Source organism: Haliaeetus leucocephalus, unplaced genomic scaffold (genome assembly GCF_000737465.1).
Source record: "Haliaeetus leucocephalus isolate CR32 unplaced genomic scaffold, Haliaeetus_leucocephalus-4.0 Scaffold932, whole genome shotgun sequence".
Taxonomy (NCBI): Eukaryota; Metazoa; Chordata; class Aves; order Accipitriformes; family Accipitridae; genus Haliaeetus; species Haliaeetus leucocephalus.
The window spans coordinates 656,991-677,581 of record NW_010973368.1 but is presented as its reverse complement, the minus strand read 5'-3'; the positions used below and the strand labels follow the sequence as shown (position 1 = coordinate 677,581).

General features: G+C 38.0%; 1 protein-coding gene across 1 annotated transcript in view; it reads right to left on the bottom strand.

The window, feature by feature from the left end:
- NPAS3 (neuronal PAS domain protein 3) overlaps window positions 1–20,591 on the bottom strand; it is a 625,842-nt gene that overhangs the window by 8,201 nt on the left and 597,050 nt on the right. The window contains exons 9-10 of the mRNA XM_010583986.1: window positions 16,130–16,236; window positions 133–280 (exon numbers count right to left, since the gene is read on the bottom strand). Of these exons, the coding sequence (XP_010582288.1) occupies window positions 133–280; window positions 16,130–16,236 (255 nt within the window). The remainder of the gene's footprint in view (window positions 1–132; window positions 281–16,129; window positions 16,237–20,591) is intronic.

Here is a 20,591-nt window from a genome sequence, read left to right as displayed (position 1 = left end):
AGGTGGATCATCTGAAAAGTTCTTCTCCTTAACTTTCTCCAGTAGGTAACTGTTTTTTTCCTGAAACTCTCACCAACAGAGACAAGCAACAGAGACAGCAGTTCAAGTGAGAGAAGTGACTGGAAGACCTACCTAAGAAGGTAATTGACCCAGATGATATTCTTCTCACTCGCGTTCTTGGCATTGACAGCTATAGTTGCACTAGACTGTATCCAGATATAACCTCCATTCTTCTGCATCCAGCGGTAATACTTTGTTACACATTGACCCTTATTCAGCACTGGCAAAAAAATACAAACAAAACAGAAGCAAGATATAGTGCATGTTAGAACTGTGGTAAAATGATCTTCATTGTACAACATGCCACAAGTATAAGCAGAAGACCCTTGGCTTCTTTTAGGTTTAATGCAGCACGCCAGTGAGATGACAAACAGGATCTGAAGTTCAGTATAACTAGCTGCATGTTTTAGAAGTTTTCAAAGTATAATTTTAATCTGTTTTTGGAAACTCTAGTGGAAGAAGAAAAGTAAAAAGAACTACAAATCTCTTTGGTTCACAGAATACTTATTGCTGTGTGGACATTTTCAATGCACTCAATGTCAAACTGCAAAAAAAGAAAAGGAAAAAAAGAGGCAAATTTATATGTGATTTATTCATAGCTCCTAGGTAGACCTCTTTGAGATTCTGGATATTTGAAAGGTTTGGGAAGATACTCTACCCCTGCTGCTTTGATCATTTCTCCTTATTGCAGGCGATATCAACCACTGAACTTACACATCTGTTTCTTTGATCTTGTCAAACAGAATTTACAGTTCTCAGATGAACCAAATCTCCACTGGTCAGTGGGGGGAAAGTCTTAGGAGAATTTACTTTCTACCAGAGCAAAGTAAATCTACCAACAGACTGTGAAAGAGGCCTAAGGGAGGCACAGAATGGCTTGGTTAGAGCCAAAGAGTGATGGCTTTCTCCGCTGTTTGAAATACGCTAGGAAACAGAGAAACAAGTAAAAGCAATCAGTAATGTGAAACGGTGCTATTAAATGCTCACAGCAAGAAGGCTTAAAAATACAGATGTTTAAAGTAATACTTCAGCCAAAATATTGCAAAGTTGAAACGGATTTGGTTTGTATCTGATGCTTCAGTGACAGGAGAAGGGGATGAAATGCAAATCTTTCAGTGGAAGGGAGCAGCATGGTTTTAAAGAAAACCTAAACTATACAAAATCTGGGTACTATTGTTACTGGAGCACTTACTCTCCTCTGCATTCCGTACTAATCCATTAAGCTTTGTGCACTAGAGGGCAGTGTGCATTCATATACACCTTCTGCTTTTGTCATGTCCTTGTCTCCGTCTGCTGAAATGAAAAACCTCTAACTGCTGTAATAAATTTGGCTAAATTAGCTGCTAAATGGTTATCTCAAGTAATATGTATTTGCATTAATCATCTTGCTCTAAACCAGAACAAGCCAGAGTCCTAAAGACGTAGTAAATTCATATTGTCCATTTAATTACGGCTAATAAGTGCTTCATATACAATAGTTTCATGAAGTACATTTTCATTTTTTTTTTGTAGAGGGAAAAGAAAAAAGTCACTTTGGAAAAGAATAAGTATTTAAGGCAGTTAAAGTTCCTACCATAAATGTGACAAATGACACTTTGGAGCTTTCAAGTTAACCAAATGTCTATATCCCTAATTATACATATGAATGTATCTATAGCTAAATCCGTGTACAACAGGTATCTACAGAAAAAGATATTTACAAAGGCAGCGATACAAACACAGATGCTTTCTTATCTTGGAGGGATCCCCCAATACCCACTCCAATTTTTCAACTACTGAATAAAAAAATGCATGTAAAAAAGTGCAATGTAAAGTGAATGTAAAGTGCAAGTTAGGTTCAGCTGTAATATGAACAAATATTTGTGATCGGGGTCCTGTTGTTTTTCAGCAACCGCTAGTTAATTAGGTGTGTTTCTAGCAGAGATTCATAAGTTTCCCTACATTTTTACTTTTGTATTCCAAGCTCTAAATATTCTGCTATGATAATTCATTGGCTTCAAAACCTCATTACACAGCAGAATAAAGATAAAATATAAACAACTGACTAGCCAGCATTTCTGTCAAGCCAATGTTGTATGCCACTTTAGAAAACAATCTCACATAAATTAGCCCAACTTTACCAGTTATGAAGAATAAGGGAAGAAAAGTACTGCTGTAAGTTTTGATTATGGTAGACTTTTCCATTTCAGTAAAATTGGATATTCAAAATACTCTGCTTACAGCTGACAGTAAAACTGATAGGCCTGGAAGTCTGGAGTGATATCGTCTCCTTTCTGGAAACCTGAACACCCACAGGTGTGTGCAGAAACTAGCAAAATCTATCTGCACTTGTATCTACTAATTATACTGTTGTCTTCTTTACAACAGTTTTTATCTGAGGAGTTTACCATGCTATACAAATACCAAAGGATGAATCCTCACAATTGCCCACATGCACATTTGAAAGTCAAGGTACCAGGTGAGTCACTAGCCAGTGACTGAAGAGCACACGGCAATTCTGCATAGTGATAGCTATGAGGACCCAGATCCTCCAGCTCTTTCAGTCTATTTCATCCTAGGTAAGTCCTTCCTCCTTCAGTACCTTTTATATTGATTGTTGCACCACTGGAAAAGTCTATGTCATGAGCTATACAGAGCATTCATTTCAGAACTATGGAAAAAAGGGGGAAATTAAAACCTTATAAGTTATTTCTGAAGGAAAAGGTGATTGCTTTTTCAGGAAAGAGAATTCAGAGCATCAGAGTTGCATAGAAACCATCTACAGTCAGAGTTCAGGCTCCCAAATTACTATACATCCACAGAATATCTGAAATACTGTCTTGAAAATGAGCTTTCCATAAAGTTAATCTACCTGCAAATTCCCACTCTCTATTTGGCCACCTCAGACGTATTACCACATACACAGGATTTTCCTTCCTGCATCTGTCTAAAGCACATTGCATATGAGAGATTCGTGGACCACGCTCTGAAGGAAGTCCCATGATTCAATATAAAAATTCTCTCTGTAAAGAGATTCTCTGGCAGGCCAGCTGTGCTGTGCTGCTAAATCTGGTTCTCACATCCTTTGAGAGTGCACCAGGCACCCCCAAGCCAGTTCTGAAAGCTCATACTATAGCTTGGGAAGAAATTTCTCAATGTGATGAAAGAGAAAGAATGAAAAAAAAAATTGAAATGTTTCCTAATTCACGGTATTTTTTAACTGTTGACATTGCCAAGCTGAAACTTAGAAATTAGATGAGAATTTTGAGAAAACAAGCAACTAGAAGGACATGTTAGGAAGGGAAATCTATCTGGTTTACTGATAATCTAGTGTTACTGAGTAAAGCCCAGTTTCATTTTGAGGATCTTCGGTTTGCAGGTACAGGGAGTCCATTAATAAAGTTACTGATTTTGAGAAGAAATGAAAGTAAAGAATTAGTCTACCCTAAGTTCTGCTTGTGAAGTTGTGTTTTGTTACTAGCAGCAGACCACGCGTTTCAGCTTAGCATAAACTTCTGAAAAAGTAATGCCATGTGGGCTACATCCTGGACTTATTCAGACTGTACTTAAGACAAATCCCTTATTGAGAATCAGGTTTCAGCTCTGTACTTTTGTACACTGAGAAATGTAAAGAGTTTTAAATTTCTATTTGTATTATACATGGAGTACCCAGTCTGGCAGACAATGCAGTGTAGGGGAAGGTGAGACTTGTGACCACATCGGTGGGATGGCTTGTGTGACTGAAGTTACACGGGATTATGCAGGATTGGGTTATATAATTATATATATACACATATATATCTAAACCTTTTAATCAAAGGGAATAACTGAGGGTTAATGTTTTAAAACCAGTGACCTTTATGTTAGCTGCACAGATATATTCCCTAAAATGGTGGATGCTAAACTCGACTCAAATTTGCTGAAACTAGTTACTCAATTTGAATTCAGTGGTTAGCATGCAAGAAATGCACAGTATGTCATGCTAAGAACTAAAAAACCCCCCTCACTTATTTCTCAAAGTATGAATATATTGCTATGTACACAGTTCCCAACAGAGGGATTTCAGTTTTCCTTGGTAGCTTTGTGCACAGCAATATTCTTGTAGCAGTGGAGTGAAGGAGGGGGGAGAAGAAGAAACAGTCAGTGTTCTTTGCAGGAACCTATTTCTGTTAGAAAATCAAAATAAATCAGTACAAGTTTGTCTTCAGAAATATGGTTACAAAAAGAAAAAGAACATAGTTTCTTCCTGTAAGGCTGTTCTGAGAAATCAAAGCCAAAGCTTCTAAATAGTGAGTTGTGTTTTAAAAGAAGGAAGTAGCTTAATTCAGTTTGAAGAGGAGATGAAGAAATTGTGTATCAAAAGCAGTCTTTTAGCAAAGTCTCTTACAAAAGGACATTTTACTCATGTGCATATGCATTTAAAAGCTACACTATATTGCGTATTCAGGTAAGTATTGAGTAAATAGGAAATGATGAGATCATCTTACATATTCACACAGCTTCACAAAGAGGCTCTTTATAACTGGTGAAAATATTGAGGTTACATCTGCTGTGCTATTCACCCTTCTCCTTGAAATACCTTTATCAATGACTGGATGGTATTGATACTGAATTCCCCTTGTGATAAACTTATAAGAATATTTTTAATTTACTGCATGAGGATGAAAATGTCATACTTAATACCATAGTCGGATACTTAGCTGCAGCCACAAGTACTCTTTCTACATTCACAAAACTGGCAGACGAAACATGAAAAGGAATACTGACTCTTTAATCTCCACTTCTCCACCTAAGGCCCAAGGCAAGCTGACAGGGTAACTTCGTTCTGGAAACAGAGGGGTTTTTTTATTTTTTTTAATTCTGGATTACTTTTTCTTCTGCTTTTGAAAACTGTGGGCTATAGGGGAATGAACCTGGCATAGACTTAAAACAAGAACAAGTTTCTTTATCTGAAAAGTTACAGTCCTTGATGCTTACAGGAAGGTCATTTTCAAAACCCACAGGAAAAATAGCATCACAGCCAGAAAGAGTGCATTAAGTGCCTTATTTGCTTGTAACAGAGGCAGTTTTTCATTTATAACAGCTCTGAGGATCAAGTGAGCCTTTGATGTTGTAAGGACTTTTCTATAGATTTTGCAATTAGTGAGTTAGATAATTTAAATAGCAGGTATCCACAAACTGGATTTTAGCAATGAAAAAAACGTACTGAGCAATATTTAGCAATGTTAAATGATGTTTGTTACTTAAACAGAATTACGAGCTAGGTGATAGGAGACTTGTAGACATTCAGTGAGCAAACGTGTGCCATCTATGCAGTTCTCCACAAACACTTCGATTTCGTATCTACTACACGGGCTAGGGTGAGGAGGAGGGGATGTAAGCCAGGACAGCGTGCAAACGCGTTCCCTACCCACCAGGCCAAAAGTGTGGCCTCCACAGCAGATTGCTTGAGGAAAAATGCCACCTTCCCATCACAAAAGTCCCCATGGGTCACATTGCTTTACCTCCCCTCACTGGAGACAGTTGCTTACCACCCCTGTGTGACTTACTGTATCTCAACAGAGTTCTCTTAAGAAACATAGAAAGATGATAACTGTTTCTTTAGAAAAATACTGGTTCTCTGAGGCTTTAGGAAGCTGCATTTTACTCACACCATATAACAGGAGAAAGCCCTGAGTGCTGGACAGAGAACATCTTTTTTAGGTTTGGGTAGAATGCAGCTTATTGTGTCAATAACACTGAATGAGACTTGGCTACTATCGTGATAGGAATATTAGACAGTAATAATTGCTGGCTTCTAAACATAAATTAATCTATTCCAAAGTCATGCAGGAAGTAGCAGGTCAGATTCATGAAAGAAAACTGTACCTCACTGGTATCAATTCCCACCTAACTTCTTCATTCACCTGGGATAACTCTTTTAAGCATATACAGTCACTCTAAAAATGCTAAGTGTGGCAATTGATTCATTGCTTACTTCTGCAATATGGAATACTGTTTAATTTTCCCGTGTGGGGACGTTACATACATAAATACCTGGCAAATTAGGCAAAAATAAGGATCAACAACCTTGCAGAAAAAAAATTAAAAAGCCTTAATCGACATTTAGAAAAATTGGAAAGCTTAAGAATCTTTAAAAACAAAGCAATATTTTTCCTGCCTCACTTTGCAGGAAAGCAAATGATAAAAGCGGTCTGAGTCAAACTGTTAAAAAAATGTGGATTCATATTAGGATTGAAGGTTGTAGCTCAAGGTCATCACTTGCCAAATACAGTGAGAAAAGTCTTGCATACTACATATCAAGCTAGGGAAGAAAAGTAACTCTAAATAGTAAAAATAGTTTGGAAAAACATTAACGGATTTTGTAACCTATCCTAATCCCAGGAGAGTGGTACTACAGCCCTCTGAAAATTCCTAGCCTCTACTAGAGATTCTGCCTTCATTTGATTCCAAATTATCTCAGATAAGGACCAGGAAGATGTTTTGTCTAACAACAACCCTATGTTATCAGTTTACATGATGTCAGTTCACAGCAGCAGTACAAATTTATTAAACCCCAGCAAAACCAGAAAAAAAAAGTATTTCCCAGCACTAAGCACAAATCATCTCCTACTTGAACAGAGACACTTTTCAACCCTCCATCCCTTTCATGGTGGTTATAACATACCATTTGTCTATGGTTCATCATTAAAAATTACAATTTTATAATTATGCTTAAAAATAACTATTAGTGAGAACATATAATGCTAGGTAGGATGTTTGTTTTAAAACATTATGTAAGTATTGATCAAATGTAATGACAGAAATATAATATATAATTCAATGTATCACTAGATGCACTCTTCCATGGAAGCTTACAGCATGCATATCAGAAAACTTCTCTGTTGTTTCTATAGATAAAAATGATGTAAATTAACTAACTAAATAAGTTTATTTAATGATAAACTGGATTGAAAAATGAACAGTAGATTTGTCTACCTAGGATTCTCTAGGTTTTCTTCTCTCTTTCTTAACTCTTCTTTTCCCTCATGATTTGTCTGTCTCCCCATGACTTTTAAAACTTCAATCCTGCCATAAAATGATTTTCTTCTGCTAATATTGAAATGGTCGTTTAGAAACCCAAGCCTGCTTTGAACACCAACTTCAGACAGAACTTCCATTATCATTAATGAACTCTCTCTGTTCAAACTGGAGGGGAAAATGAAATCCCAGATCCAAATTTTGCCCTCAGCTACTAAAACGCAACATCAGAGGAGAAATTTGGCCCTGCTTGCTCAAGAAACTTAAATCTGTCCTCCATCTCTCCACTAATATTAATGTCCATCATATGACAACCTATGTAAGATTAATGACTTTAGAACATAACCCTTTCCATGCCAAATGTATCAGCAGACTACACACAACTATATCTCCTATGAATAGGAAAAGAGATAGAAGTTTCACAGAAGCAGATTGGCAGCAATATTAATTTTATTTTTGAATTTCATAGGTTAAAGATGGTCTGCTTCAAGGGACAGTATCCCTTTAAACATGCTTTCATTTCTGGGATAAGAGTCCCTGTTTGGGTACTTGGACTGAGTGAAATGAGTAGTTTTCTCAGCCTAATCTCTAGAGGAAAGGGATCCACAGCACAGTGGCATGGTGGCATGGCACAACTGAATGGTCAAATACCCTTCTACCTACCACAAAGATTCATCACCACCTCACATTTGGCAGTAAACTACATTAGACATTTTTAAAGGAAATTGTCCCTTTATACCAAATGACTTGTAAAAGGAAAGAAAAGGAAACAAAACAAAACTTTCCACTTTTCTCCACAAGCCGTAAAAAAATAGCTTAGCACTAACCAAAAAAAATTCCTTGCAAAATAAAAATAAAAGAACTTCTGAATAACTAAGCATTTCATGATCTCAGAACGAATACCTAGCAATCTGTGGACATTGGGTACAAAGTCTTCAGATGTTTGGCAGGGCATTCCCAAAAGTCCACTGAGCCAAAGTCCCGGACACCAGCCCACTCACTTTATAAGTTATCAGACACCAAAACCAACATTGATCCACCGCTGGCCACATCACTCATGGATGGCAAAGCCACAAGTGATTTATGCAGGTTCTTTCAAACGACTGCTAATAAATCCTATTGCCACACCGTCACATATGTGATATATGCTACACATTTTACTAATACTGTTTTCACGTCCTTCCGGCTTTGAAAATTGTCTCCATCAGAGACACAAGGTCAACTGTCCAGACCTTTGAAAAGTAAAAAGAAATGAAAAAACCCAGTAGCGCTAATGTGTTTCTAAACCTCTGGAAAGGTCTGCAACAATTTCTTCATACCTTCACATAGTGACATTTTAGGATGGAATATTTCACAGCCTAGTAAACTACAAACAAAATCCTTAATCTGTCCTTGGATTTTCAATGAAGCAACATTGTTTCTGACTTAGACTACAAGGTGATGAACACTTTTGGTCTCAATAATTTTGGAGGGAACCTCAGCAATGAAAGTGAAAAGATATGTGGCTCAAGTACTTTTCCCCTTCATTTTTAAAATAGCATACATTTACTTTATGCGGCAAAAGTCACCACAGAAATAGTTTACCGGACAGAATGAAGGTGAAGCTGCTGGAGGTGCACAGTAAAACCTTTTATTCCCATGGCTTTGCAATTTATCATGTGCTTCTGCAATCTATCACAAGAATAATATCAAAGTATACATTCATCTTTGGGGTTGGAAATTTTGAGCACAAAGAGACTTGGGAAAAAAAAAAAAAAAAAAAAGAAGATTATTAAGGGAGTAACTGGGAAACCAGAAGTTCCCAGCAGAAGTCAGAGCTCAACCTTCACTCTATAGCCCCTTAATGCAGTAGCTGTACTTACACAGCTGGTACTACATGCATTTTTAATGTAAAAATAGGAGAAGAGTTTAGGTGTAAATTTCAACTGACTGTGAGCTGTGGAAGACTTACAATGGAGAGCCTACAAACTGAAATGGGAACGTACTAATCAGTATTGCATTAGATTTAATTTGAAGATGAAATAGCATCAGGAATTAAGTTAAAGAGTTATTGATACAAACTATCTGAGGCATCTTGCAAAACAACTGTATATTGCTAAGCTACAGAAGGCAAAACTCTGCAATTAGGATCAGCAGCTAGTGGTTTAAATAGCTTAAAGGTTTAGCTTTGTAGAGTTTTCTGGTTTGTTTACTATCCAAAAGATCTGATGCTTATGGTAAACTCTTATATACTTTACATACAAAAACCATTTGTCTGATATCACATGATATGCACCTGGAAAACAGCCACAAAATATCAGGAAGATTAGAAATTTATCGGGATTTAAAATGATATCTGAATACTTATATGGATAATTAGAATACCAAATATTACAATAGTAACAACCATCCTCCACAAACAGAAATGCAAGCAGTGGTATAAATCTCACCTTTCAAGGAACGAACCAATCATGAGTTAATAGTGTATTATGTAGAAAACAAGGGTGCAAGGTGTACATAATTGCCTATTGCAGAGTGTTTCCCCCCTTCTTCTAAAGTAACTGGCTTTAGTCAGAAAGCAGACAAAGAAACTAACCTAGACAGACCAGCATCTCTCATAATCCAAAGACACATTTGCAGGCACAAACACAACAGGATTTCAGAGCATGGCTAAAAGACACCAAACATACACACTCTTGCTTAGGTGCACATAATTTAAGATCCATTAGGACAGAAAAACAAACACTAGGCATGGCCTAAACCCAAAGTCTGTGCTCCTTTTTTCCTTGTATGAATCAAACCAATGTTTTCTTTTTATGCTTCTGTTTCTTTTAGTTTCTTATCTCCTGTTCCCTCATCTTGCTCTATCGCCACTATCTCCAGTCAAAAAGACATAAGGATGCCAGTCTCCAACGCAGAAATCTTTGCTGACCCATAGTATGGACAGAGAGGAGGATTGTGCAGGTGGTCAGACCAACACTTCTGCAATAGTTTGAAAACAAGATACACTAGACTCTCATCAGGATGCCAGGCGGGCTTGGTTTAAGAATTAGCTGAACACCAGACATTCTATCAGCCTAATTTAGAATCAATCTTGCTTTTTAGTGATGATAATAAACTTGTACAAACATGAGATTCATTTGTATATTTTAGCATTTTATTTCAGTCCCAGAATGCAAAACCTGACATTGGAATCAGTTTGATTTTTTTGGTGATTGAAGATATTAAGTACTACAAGAGCATTGAAATTTCGATCTGATTAGGATAAAAATTCCTCAGGATCAAAACACTTCTTTTTTTTCCCCTACAGTTTTACTAATTGTGTGCTACTTGACATTGCAGAGTTATTCCACAGCATGATAGAAAAATATGTGAAGTGTATTTTACTGTTAGAAATTATCAACTCATTCTATTTGTTTTTCATGTGTTTGAGGTTATTAAGAGAATAAAAAATTATAACTGATATGCATAAGTTAAAAGAGTTAGTTCAACTACAGCTGGTAGGCTAAACCACTAAGCAATATTTTGTACAGCAATAGAATTTTTCTACTGAACATACATAAAAGAAATCATGAATATATAACTGATTTAAAAGCAGACTGAGGGGGTAATATCCCTTGAAAAATAGGGGAGCCATGAAAAAGGTGAATGTGGAATAGTTTATTTTCAGAAAGACTGGATTATTCTAACCACTGGAAACCAGATAAAGTAGATCAGAGGGAGTGCTACCAAACATACTCATCAGAGACCTTTGCTTTATGGGAAATGAACTGCCCTGGCTCACTGTTCCTGAGGAATTGTATTTCTTATAGTTGTAAATCAAATCCTGAAGAAACACGATGATATTTTCTAAGCAATAGCTGAGGACAACAAGTATCTTTTTTGTCAGTGTCAGGTTTCTGAATTTAGACCTCAATTAGGATTCCAAAATGAAAAAGCACATATTATATACCAATATATACTTGTGACAATGTTCTTACAAGCAATATATTAATTTTCAAATAGTGGCACGTTGTCCTATATTTGTCCAAAAGTATATTCATGGTTGCCTTCAGAGGTCCTGACTTTCATCCTTCCTTGCTGCTTTCTTAATGACCTTCATTGAAGAGTAACATCAAGTACTTGATTTTCAATGAAGGTCATTAATTTTTTCAATTAAATGGAAGAGGTATACTCCTACAGCATATGATATCCATTCAATCTTAGCAAGAAATGTATTTCTTAAATCAAAAAGGGATGTATGATAACAGTGTCAACCAAATGGAAGCACATATGCACAGCATCGTACTCTAGAGAGCAGTGAGTGTCAATTGCCCTTGCTGGCTCTACAGACAGTGCTAAGACCTGATACAACAGTAATTTTATTAATCTGCTTGATTTCTGATATTGATTTGACATAAAATGTATCCTGCTAGCTTTAAGATCAGGGAAATTTTCTTGTCATTGGAACAAGGGCAGTTCTACCCATGCAGGGACTCATGGCTTGGTGCAAATGTATGAACTGCCCTATGCTTGACATACAGTTCAGCCCTGCAATGTTTCTATGCAGAGGCAAGTAAAAAGAGAGGATCTGCTCACCTTCCCCATTCTTACAAGTGGTGAAGTAGAACCGGGGGCATGAGGGGTCTTTCTAGGGTGTTAGTTCTAGATGCATAACTATGAAACATAGAACATTCAACTTCAACTCTTTCATGCCACATATCCTAATGAAGAGCTCTGTTACACATAGCTAGGATTAGGGACTGTATCTGAGCCAGGGTACAGCTAGACCTGCAATTTTTGAGGGCTCAGATTCAAACACAAGTTGTTGCAGCTTAGCCAGTTGCTGTGTGTCAGCTGAGCCAAGAGCTGAGCCATGATGCTGGATGGTGTACAGGCTGTTAGACTAGAGAACATTTTAACTATAATCTCTGTGAGAGAAACTTGATTTGTGATAAGTGATATGTGTCAGTATTCTACAAGCAATTTGTTCAACAAACACAGCGAAGATGAACAAATGAGAAGTTTCCCAAACTTCTGAAACCATGAAGCATTATAAAACGGGAAACAGATTAACAAGGTAGAATTGTAACAACAAAGAGTTGTCTGGGAGATTTGTGAAAAAGCATGATCACTGAAAGCTTGAATGAAACAAGATAGAAACACTATCCCTAAACTTTTTATTTCTGTTTGAAAAAAATTGACAATTCAATAACTTGTGGGATTGCCACCATGTATTATTGAATTGGAATAAATGCAGGCATATGTAGAGTTAGCGTATGAATGTTGTTTTATTAATCCACTAGGGCATCAAGCTATAAGTAACATAAATCTCTAAGTAGAAATCTTGACTCCACTGAACCTAATGGAATTTTTTCTATTTACTTCACTGGGGTCAGAATTTTAGTCCATATAAATTTGCTGGTTTAGGTTATAATCCCCATGTCCATTGAAGCCAATGAAAGCTGTTCTATTGACTGTAACTGACCTTTCATTAGGGCAGCAGTTCCCTTACAAAAGACTGTTGTCACTGCTATAGTCCTGCAGACCTTCACCATTATACTTGTTATGGTCACATTCCTGAAACTGCTTTTGTCTTTTATCTGAGATAGTGTTAACAAGGCCTGTTTTTCAGTTTCTAATGGGCTGCTATGATCTGAAGCCATCAACAGCCCTCTTGATTTTTTCTGTGTGATTTAGTGCAACATTCTCTTCTTTGCTTGTTTTCCTCTTTGATGTCTTTGAATAACCTGGATGAGAAGAGAGGATGTATTGGTCTTATTTTTTCCATTTTTTTTCTGGTATGTTGTCAGTGAATAGGCAGAGTAGCTGTTTCATTTGTGTTTCTTTTTACCCCTAGATCTACTACTGCAATTTGGGTTTCTTCTTGTTTTAATCTTTAAAATTATTTTCTCTCCTGTAAAAATCAATCAAGATTTTTAGCTGCATTCTGCAGTCCTCCATAAAACACAGCCTTTTCAGTTTTCTGCTTTCTCAAGTCCTGCTTCTACTTTTCTATAGGGCTTTCTAACCATTACTTTAGCTTCCAGCTCCTCTTCAAAATATTGCATAATATTGTGGTTTTTTCCCCCCATTGTACTCTCAAGCAATTATTTTGTATGTTGTACTGGCAAATTTCCTGAATTGTCTATTTTGGGGAACTACAGATCTGCTGGGTTTTACCTTCTACAGCCAGTGTCTGCAAGTTCCTCAATTTTAGTTCTAATTTTATTTTAACTAAACCAGGAGGATTTTCTCTTTCTAGTTTGGTTTGAATTTGATTTTCTAGGATGGACAATTTGGTATAAAGTATTTTGGGATTTTGCAATTTCTTTCTCTTGTTTTTTTCTACAAAGTTTTTTTCCAAATGCTAGAAAAGTCAAGCATCTCTCTGGGCAAAGATATGAACCACTTCAGCTTTTGCAGGACTTATAATGGGCAGGTATACTTCCTGAGCTGTTCCCAAGTCTAATTTAAACTTGAATATCTTTAATCCAGAGCATGAGTTTGAACAACATGAAAAGACAAATGCAAAGTCCTGTACCTGGGATGGACTGATTCCCTGCAATGGTACAGGCTGGGGACTGACTGGCTGGGTTGTTGCTTTGCGGAAAAGGACCTGCAGTTCTGGTGGACAGTATGCTAAGCATGAATCAGCAGTGTGCTCTATGGGCTGCACAAAGAAGTGTATAGCCAGTAGATCACAGAAAGTCATTATTCCCCTTCATCACTCTTTAGATTGCATCTGGAATAAAATTTTAGGCTCCCAGCACAGGACATATATTGATAAACTTCAGTGAGCTTAGCAGAGGTCTGTCAAGGCAGTCAGGGGCTGGAGTACTTGCCCTGTGAGTAAAGGCTCTGGGACCAGGCTTGTTCAGCCTGAAGAAAAGGTGGCTTCAGGGGGACCTAACAGCATACCTGTGATGAGGTTACTGCAAAGATGGAGCCATGAGGTGCACAACCAAACCAGGGAAATTCCAACTGGATAGAAGGAAAAAAAAAAATCACTGTGAGGATAATTAAGCCCTTATTAAGGATAATTGGAACAGGCCACTGAGAGAAGTTGTAGAAAGTCTGACCTTGAAGGTTTTCAAGATCAACTAGTCAAAGTGCTACACAATTTGCTTTGAATCAGCGTTGATCCTGTTTTGAGCATGAGGTGGGACTAGATGATGTCCCAGAGTCCCTTCCAATCTGAATGATTCTGTGAACATCTTGTTCCTATAAGCCAAGAGAACAACTATACATAAAAGATGTAACCAGGCTCATCTACTGAAAAAAAGATTAGCCTAGCAAGAATAATTATGCTATAGCCACACAGCCAAGTTTGGAACCCCACTGTACTGGATGCTGATAATCGGAGAAAGTGTTTGAGTTTATGAAGCTTGCAGTCCAATTAGCTTAACTGGACGTACAGTGAGAGCAGGAACACAGTAAGGTGAAGCGATTTTCTAGAAGTCATTCCTGTCTCCAGGGTCTCCTGAGTCCTAGTCCAGTGCTTATACACTGGACCACACTGCACTCACACTGTCTGCATAGGTCTCTAAGTTTTCAGAAGATGAATGTTTCATAAAGCATATTCTATTTCAGAGAGAAGTGGTCATTCAGAAGATTAAGGTCTTTTTCAAATGGGATGTTCATCTTTGCCAGGTGGTATGTTAAGTCTGAGTCATAAATATCTTTTATTTCCTCGGTCAGATAGTGCAGTGGAAGTGCAACTTGTCATTTTTGACTTCCATTTTCAAGAGCACCAAGTAAGTTTCTGAATTTGTTCCTTCATTTCTGAGCAACTGACATATTCTCCTGGATATTAAATGCTCAAAATGTAAATGATGCAAAATTACTTTGTTTATAATTTTGGACAGTTGATTTTATTTTTTTCCACAGAAATTTATCTAACCTGACCTTCTTACGCCAAATGCACTTTACCTTCTAGAAACTTCAGAGACTATTTGAAAGCTTTACAGAACTTGATACTGTTGTTGGCTGCCATATATTATCATAGAAGCTGTCCCTGTTCTGCTTTCCAGTTGCAGTTATCCTCCTACCTCCCCTTGCTGATCAAGCAAGGTACTTTCAGACTGAAGATTTATATTGCCTTCTACTGTAGTCATATGGTTTTGTAAAAACTAATTAAACATGGCTGTATTTGGGTCGCTACCCTTTTATTAGGAAATGCTAGCAGGACATGGTGCAGGGGGAGCACAGTTGTTCAAATCTGGGATGCTGAATTTAAGAGGCAGTTTGCAGATAGTCTTTTACATTAAGAAAAACACACGTCAATCATAAACGCAGTCAGTCACTGAAACTTCCAAAGACTTATCTGGCTTCACTGCAGGCAGAGATAAATTAGAGATTATGGGCCTAAGTCTCTTTTCGCACCAGGGTAAATCAGGAGCACCATCACTGAAGTCAACAGATCTCAACAAGAAAAGAATTAGGCCCTATGGCTTTTACTAAGAGGAATACAAAGAGTTTAATTACAAGGAATCAAGCTGAACCTCCCTTCCCCCATACACAGGCATATGCATATGCTCTCTGGTAAGGTTTGTGTCTCGTAACATTTTTATACTTCTGTTTTCCTTATCCTGATCAGATACTACCTGTGTGCAATAACAGGGACTTAGATAGTGGGGGGCCATTTAGATGTTAATACACAGGGTGGTTAAAACACTGGTAGAGCTGTAGCTCAGTTCTGTATTGAGAAACCTGGTGAAATCCCAAATATGCTGCCGTTTTTGACCTCCATGTTATGACTCGGAAATAAAAAACAAAGAGAGGAGTTCATTTTCTGTGCTAGGGAGAGAGTTTCTCACCTAAGCCTCTTTGAAGGAGTAAAATAATGCATAGCATGTGTAAATGAACAGCTGCTGGAAACTCTGGTAATACAAATATAATTTTTTATTTCCATATATGTGAACAATCTTATATGTCTACAAAAAGACTTGAAAATAAATAATACAAAAAGTTATATTTGAGCCACCCTCTATGAAACCCTATGAAAAAAAAGCAGGTGCAAGATGAAGACCCCAGTTATGGAATATAAATAATAGTTCAGGAACAATCAAGTGTTGTACCAGAATATTTTCACAAAAATGGAAGCACTTACAGTCTAAGTGACTATGTCTGATGCCTTCCACATCTTCAGCATGAATGAAGTGGTAACATCTCTTTCCTACGATATCTACAGGGGTCAGATCCATGTAATCACTAATCCTAAAAAGGAAAAACAATACAGCCGATAATTCAAGAAGGAAAAGAATACAAGAACTGTCAAATGACTCAGAAAGTAAAATCTGCTAAAAAGTTTTTTCACCACTATAGTAATTTGAACAGAATAGCTGTACAAACAAGACATAGCCTTAAAGAAAAAAAAAAAAGAAAGAAAATGTTTTTTAAAGAAACCTTGAAATCATTTTATCCATTTAAATAAGTGGAAAGTTAAGTTCTAGTGCATATTGTCCCTGTAGCATAATACCAAGACAATATAATTCCATGAAATTGTAAAGCATTAGCAACAATCCAAAATCCTCATTAAAAGACCAAGATGATTCAAGGTTACATAATAAAGTAAAAACATGTTATGTTTATACCAAATGATTAGAGACACATTTCATTTCAACAGATTGGTCTTCTATTGGGTATATTCATGAAAAAGCTCTTCAACCATTTCTTGGCACCAAGTCCAAACTGATATTTCAAGGGATATAATTTAAATGCTGAGACATACAGATGCCTCAGGGTGTTATCTTTTTTAGTCTAATTCATTTGGGAGCTCAGCTTTCACTCTGGGCCCTTTCAACTGGGACTTTGTTGTTTATTGCACATAGAAACTTTAAAATCTATTCTGCAGACCTTTGTGTGTGTGTGTGTCTGTGTCTGCGTGCTTATATCTGTGTGCATGTGTAAACTTCTGTCATGGAGTGTCAAGATGTCAGTGTCTTTAAATGCAGTACTGAAAATAACAAAACAATTGGAAAATGCCTTGCTCACACAAGCATTTTAAACTATGTCTGTTTTCTAGAAATAGAATAATATTTTAGGGCTTGAAATAGGCTGCAATGGTTGGGGTTAAGCCCACTTTGCAATTGTAAGATATAATTGCCATCCTTTTAAGGGAGTTGTAAGAAACACCAAACGTCTTGATACAACCAGATAGCTCAAACAACTGGAGTGTGATCCTGAGGGAGGCCAGTGGGGAGGCTAAACCAGAAACCAAACTGCATACGTCTGAGGGGTTCCCAGCAGGCAGAGGGGGCGAACACAGCCACTGAGGCACTGACTAGCAGAGCTGTGTTTGTCTGGGTGGCTGAGGCAGGGAGAATGCATAGACCAGGAAGACTGAAGGAGAATGGAAGCATTAGACAGCACCACAGGAGCACTGGTGGTTTCTCCCAATTGAAAAATAGGAAACACGAAAAACATGACAGGTAAAGCAGGTGGGCTCAAATTTGCCAGTAAAAATTGTCAAATTAAGTTTAGCACAAAACACAACAGCCTTCTCCCACTTTCATGACAGAGCATGTTGAAGGATGTGCACTTTCAAACAACTGCCTAGTAGTTATAGTACTTAACCAAATGAGGGATACCTGGCTGGGGATACCCGTCTAGTGCTTATCACAAACCACAGTTGAAAAGCACCTCTCCTACCTTCTCAGAGAGGAAACAATTCACCAAGATAAAGACAAGCCTGGAACTGTGGCAGTGGGACTTCCTATCCCTCCTGCTGAGTTCCTCCACCTTGGCTGCACAGTGAATTATGGGTTAGGAAACAAAGGACTTGGGATCTCTGCCCAGTGATAAGAAACCTCACCATAAGGAAGGGAGTCTGAGATTTAAAGGTTTCTGTCCCCCGGACTGTATATTATCTTTTTATACTAGACTAAGTGGATAAACAGTCCATGGAGCAGGAAGCAGAACTCAAGCCTCTCCCCCTCCCATGTCTACACTCTCCTCACTGGCACAATTTGCTGTCTCTTCTCTGGCCCAAGAACTGTGTTTTCTGTTAGGAGGTGGCTCTGCTTCAAGGGCCGGGAGAAGAAATCCCACCCTGCCCAGCCTAGTTGAAAGGGGCAATCTCGAGGCAGGCCACGGCCCTGTGATGTACCCAGGCTGCGAGTGTTACAGTTCACAGGGCTAACATGGAAGATGATCATTCTGCTTCCCCCTCTGGTAAATCTGACTCAGCTGTATTTTGTTTCTCTGCAGCAGCATGGTTGTGTAAAGTCTTCACAGATAAAAATGAACACAGCAAGGCAATTGTGGAAGCAGATTCACAATCCCTTAAGTTTAAGGTTGTGCCAGGGGAGGTTTAGATTGGATATTAGGTAAAACTTCTTCACTGAAAGGGTTATCAAGCACTGGAACAGGTTGCCCAGGGAAGAGGTTGAGCCACCATTCCTGGAGATATTTAAAAAATGCGTAGATGTGGCACTTAGGGACCTGGTTTAGTGGTGGACTTGGCAGGGTTAGGTTTACAGTTGGACTTGATGATCTTAAAGGTCTTTTCCAACCTAAATGATTCTATGATTCTATAATATAAAGAAAAAGCTGTTTCAAACAGACATATGAAGGACGTAGGATTTTTTTTAATGAAAAAAGTGGAAGAAGAAACAGAAAGAATATCCAGATGTAAGTGATGATCCCTGGCAAGCAATGACACCAAAACCAGAAGCAAAAGAAATTACGTCAAATAGGACACTCATGCTTATATCAAAGGTACCAAAGATGGAAAATAAATAATTTGCATGAAGAAAAGCAAGAAATATTACAGTATATCTTAGAGCAATACTTAGGAGACAGATCTTGTGGCTCCCAAGTCCTTTGACAAAATAAAACAGGTTGATGGGTAGGAACTCAGTTCTGCTGAATACACAGACCTGATCCTGTAAAACATAAGCACAGACTTATGTTTCAGCAGATCAGTGGTTCCACTGCTTTACAGGACTGTTAACAAGATTGAAATGCAAAGGTAGGTATATGGTACAGTGCTTTGCTGCATTAGGACCAAATTGTGCACACATTTGTAGGCTTGAGGCTCCCTACACAAGGCTGTTTCTGTATATCTGAAGGAACTATTGGCAACCACTGTCATGGCCAACAGGCCAAACTTCTTCCATTTGGAAGATGCCATATTCACTGGGTTATTTCCTTTTGGGCATATATTAGCAGATATGGCTATAGCACTCCACATTAAACTGGGCTATAGGCTCTCTCCAGATGGTCTCCAATCACTACCAGTTGACACTGAAAATACAGACTGATGCTGTACTCTAGCAGCAGTCTTTTTATTTTGCTTTTAGTTATTTATCATTGTCTAAGATGATTTGTCCTCTGCAGATGCTTTTCTTACTCCACTGACTAATAAAGAAATTCTAGACTATTTTAGACTAGACGGTGAAGTTTAGATGACATGAATCCCATATTTGGAAAACACACATGGATTAACATACCACATTTTAGGCAACAAAATTATACATCCCCATTTAACACTCTCAAAATATTAATTGCTAGAAATAGCCAGTGTACTAGCTAACGGATCTTGTCTCGAAGGGAAGCTAACTGTTGACTGGTTTGTGCACTGAGTCCAGGATTCTGATACAGATCTCTTCATTCAGAGGAACGTAACAAGATACACCCAAAGACTTGAGTAATGTCACTCCTGCTCCCTGCTGTTGCAAGCAGGCAACCACTTGGAAAACTAGGAGTACTATTGATCTCACCCCTGCTGATCCAATGGTCCACTGTGAGCATTCATTTCAGTTAAGTAGCATGGCTTCTGCTTCATACTCCCTGCAGCTGCCAGCAACTCCCCATTGCTCCATAAATAGTGCTTACAGCTTCCCCAGCATGGATCCATTTTTCTCTGTTTTCATCAATGTTGTGCTTGCTTTACTGTGGCACCACAAAGAATTTCCCAGCTGCCCGCAAGTGCCAGGAGTCAAGCCCATATATTCAGGATGGGATACATATCTCCTTTTCTGTAGTCCCAGAAGAGAGATCCCAACTTCCCTGACTTGGAGAATGGCCTTGGCAAATGCCCAGATAATTCATCTGACAGCTTCAATCAGCTGTTCAGTTAATTTCTTCCCTTCTTCTGTCCTTCCCATTCCTCCAGCTTTTACAGTTATATTCTGCTTTGTACCTGCTATGAAATCCAAGTCCTGTCAACCTTACTCCACTTTCCATCAGTGGAAATCCCACTGCCTCAGTGAGCTAACGTTCACCTCCTAGCCCCAGCAGAAGTGTTTCTACTATTTGAAACTCTTTTTATAAACTATTTTAAACACTGGCACAGGGGCTTAAAATGGAACTATTGCAACATAAACTCAAGTACCATCGTATGCATTCTACCCTAGCATATGAGATAAAGTCCATCACAAACAAGGAGAAGTTTCTTTATAATGTTGCCTTTACCTTAATGAATGAAAAACATTAGTAAGAGCAACACTTTCTTGCATAAGTCAGCTGGCTTACCATAGTTTACCATGTGTTATCAGCTCTTTCTATGTTATTACCAATCAGCGCTCCACGTCTAATGCATTTTACATTTTTTTCAGTGATGCCTTTCT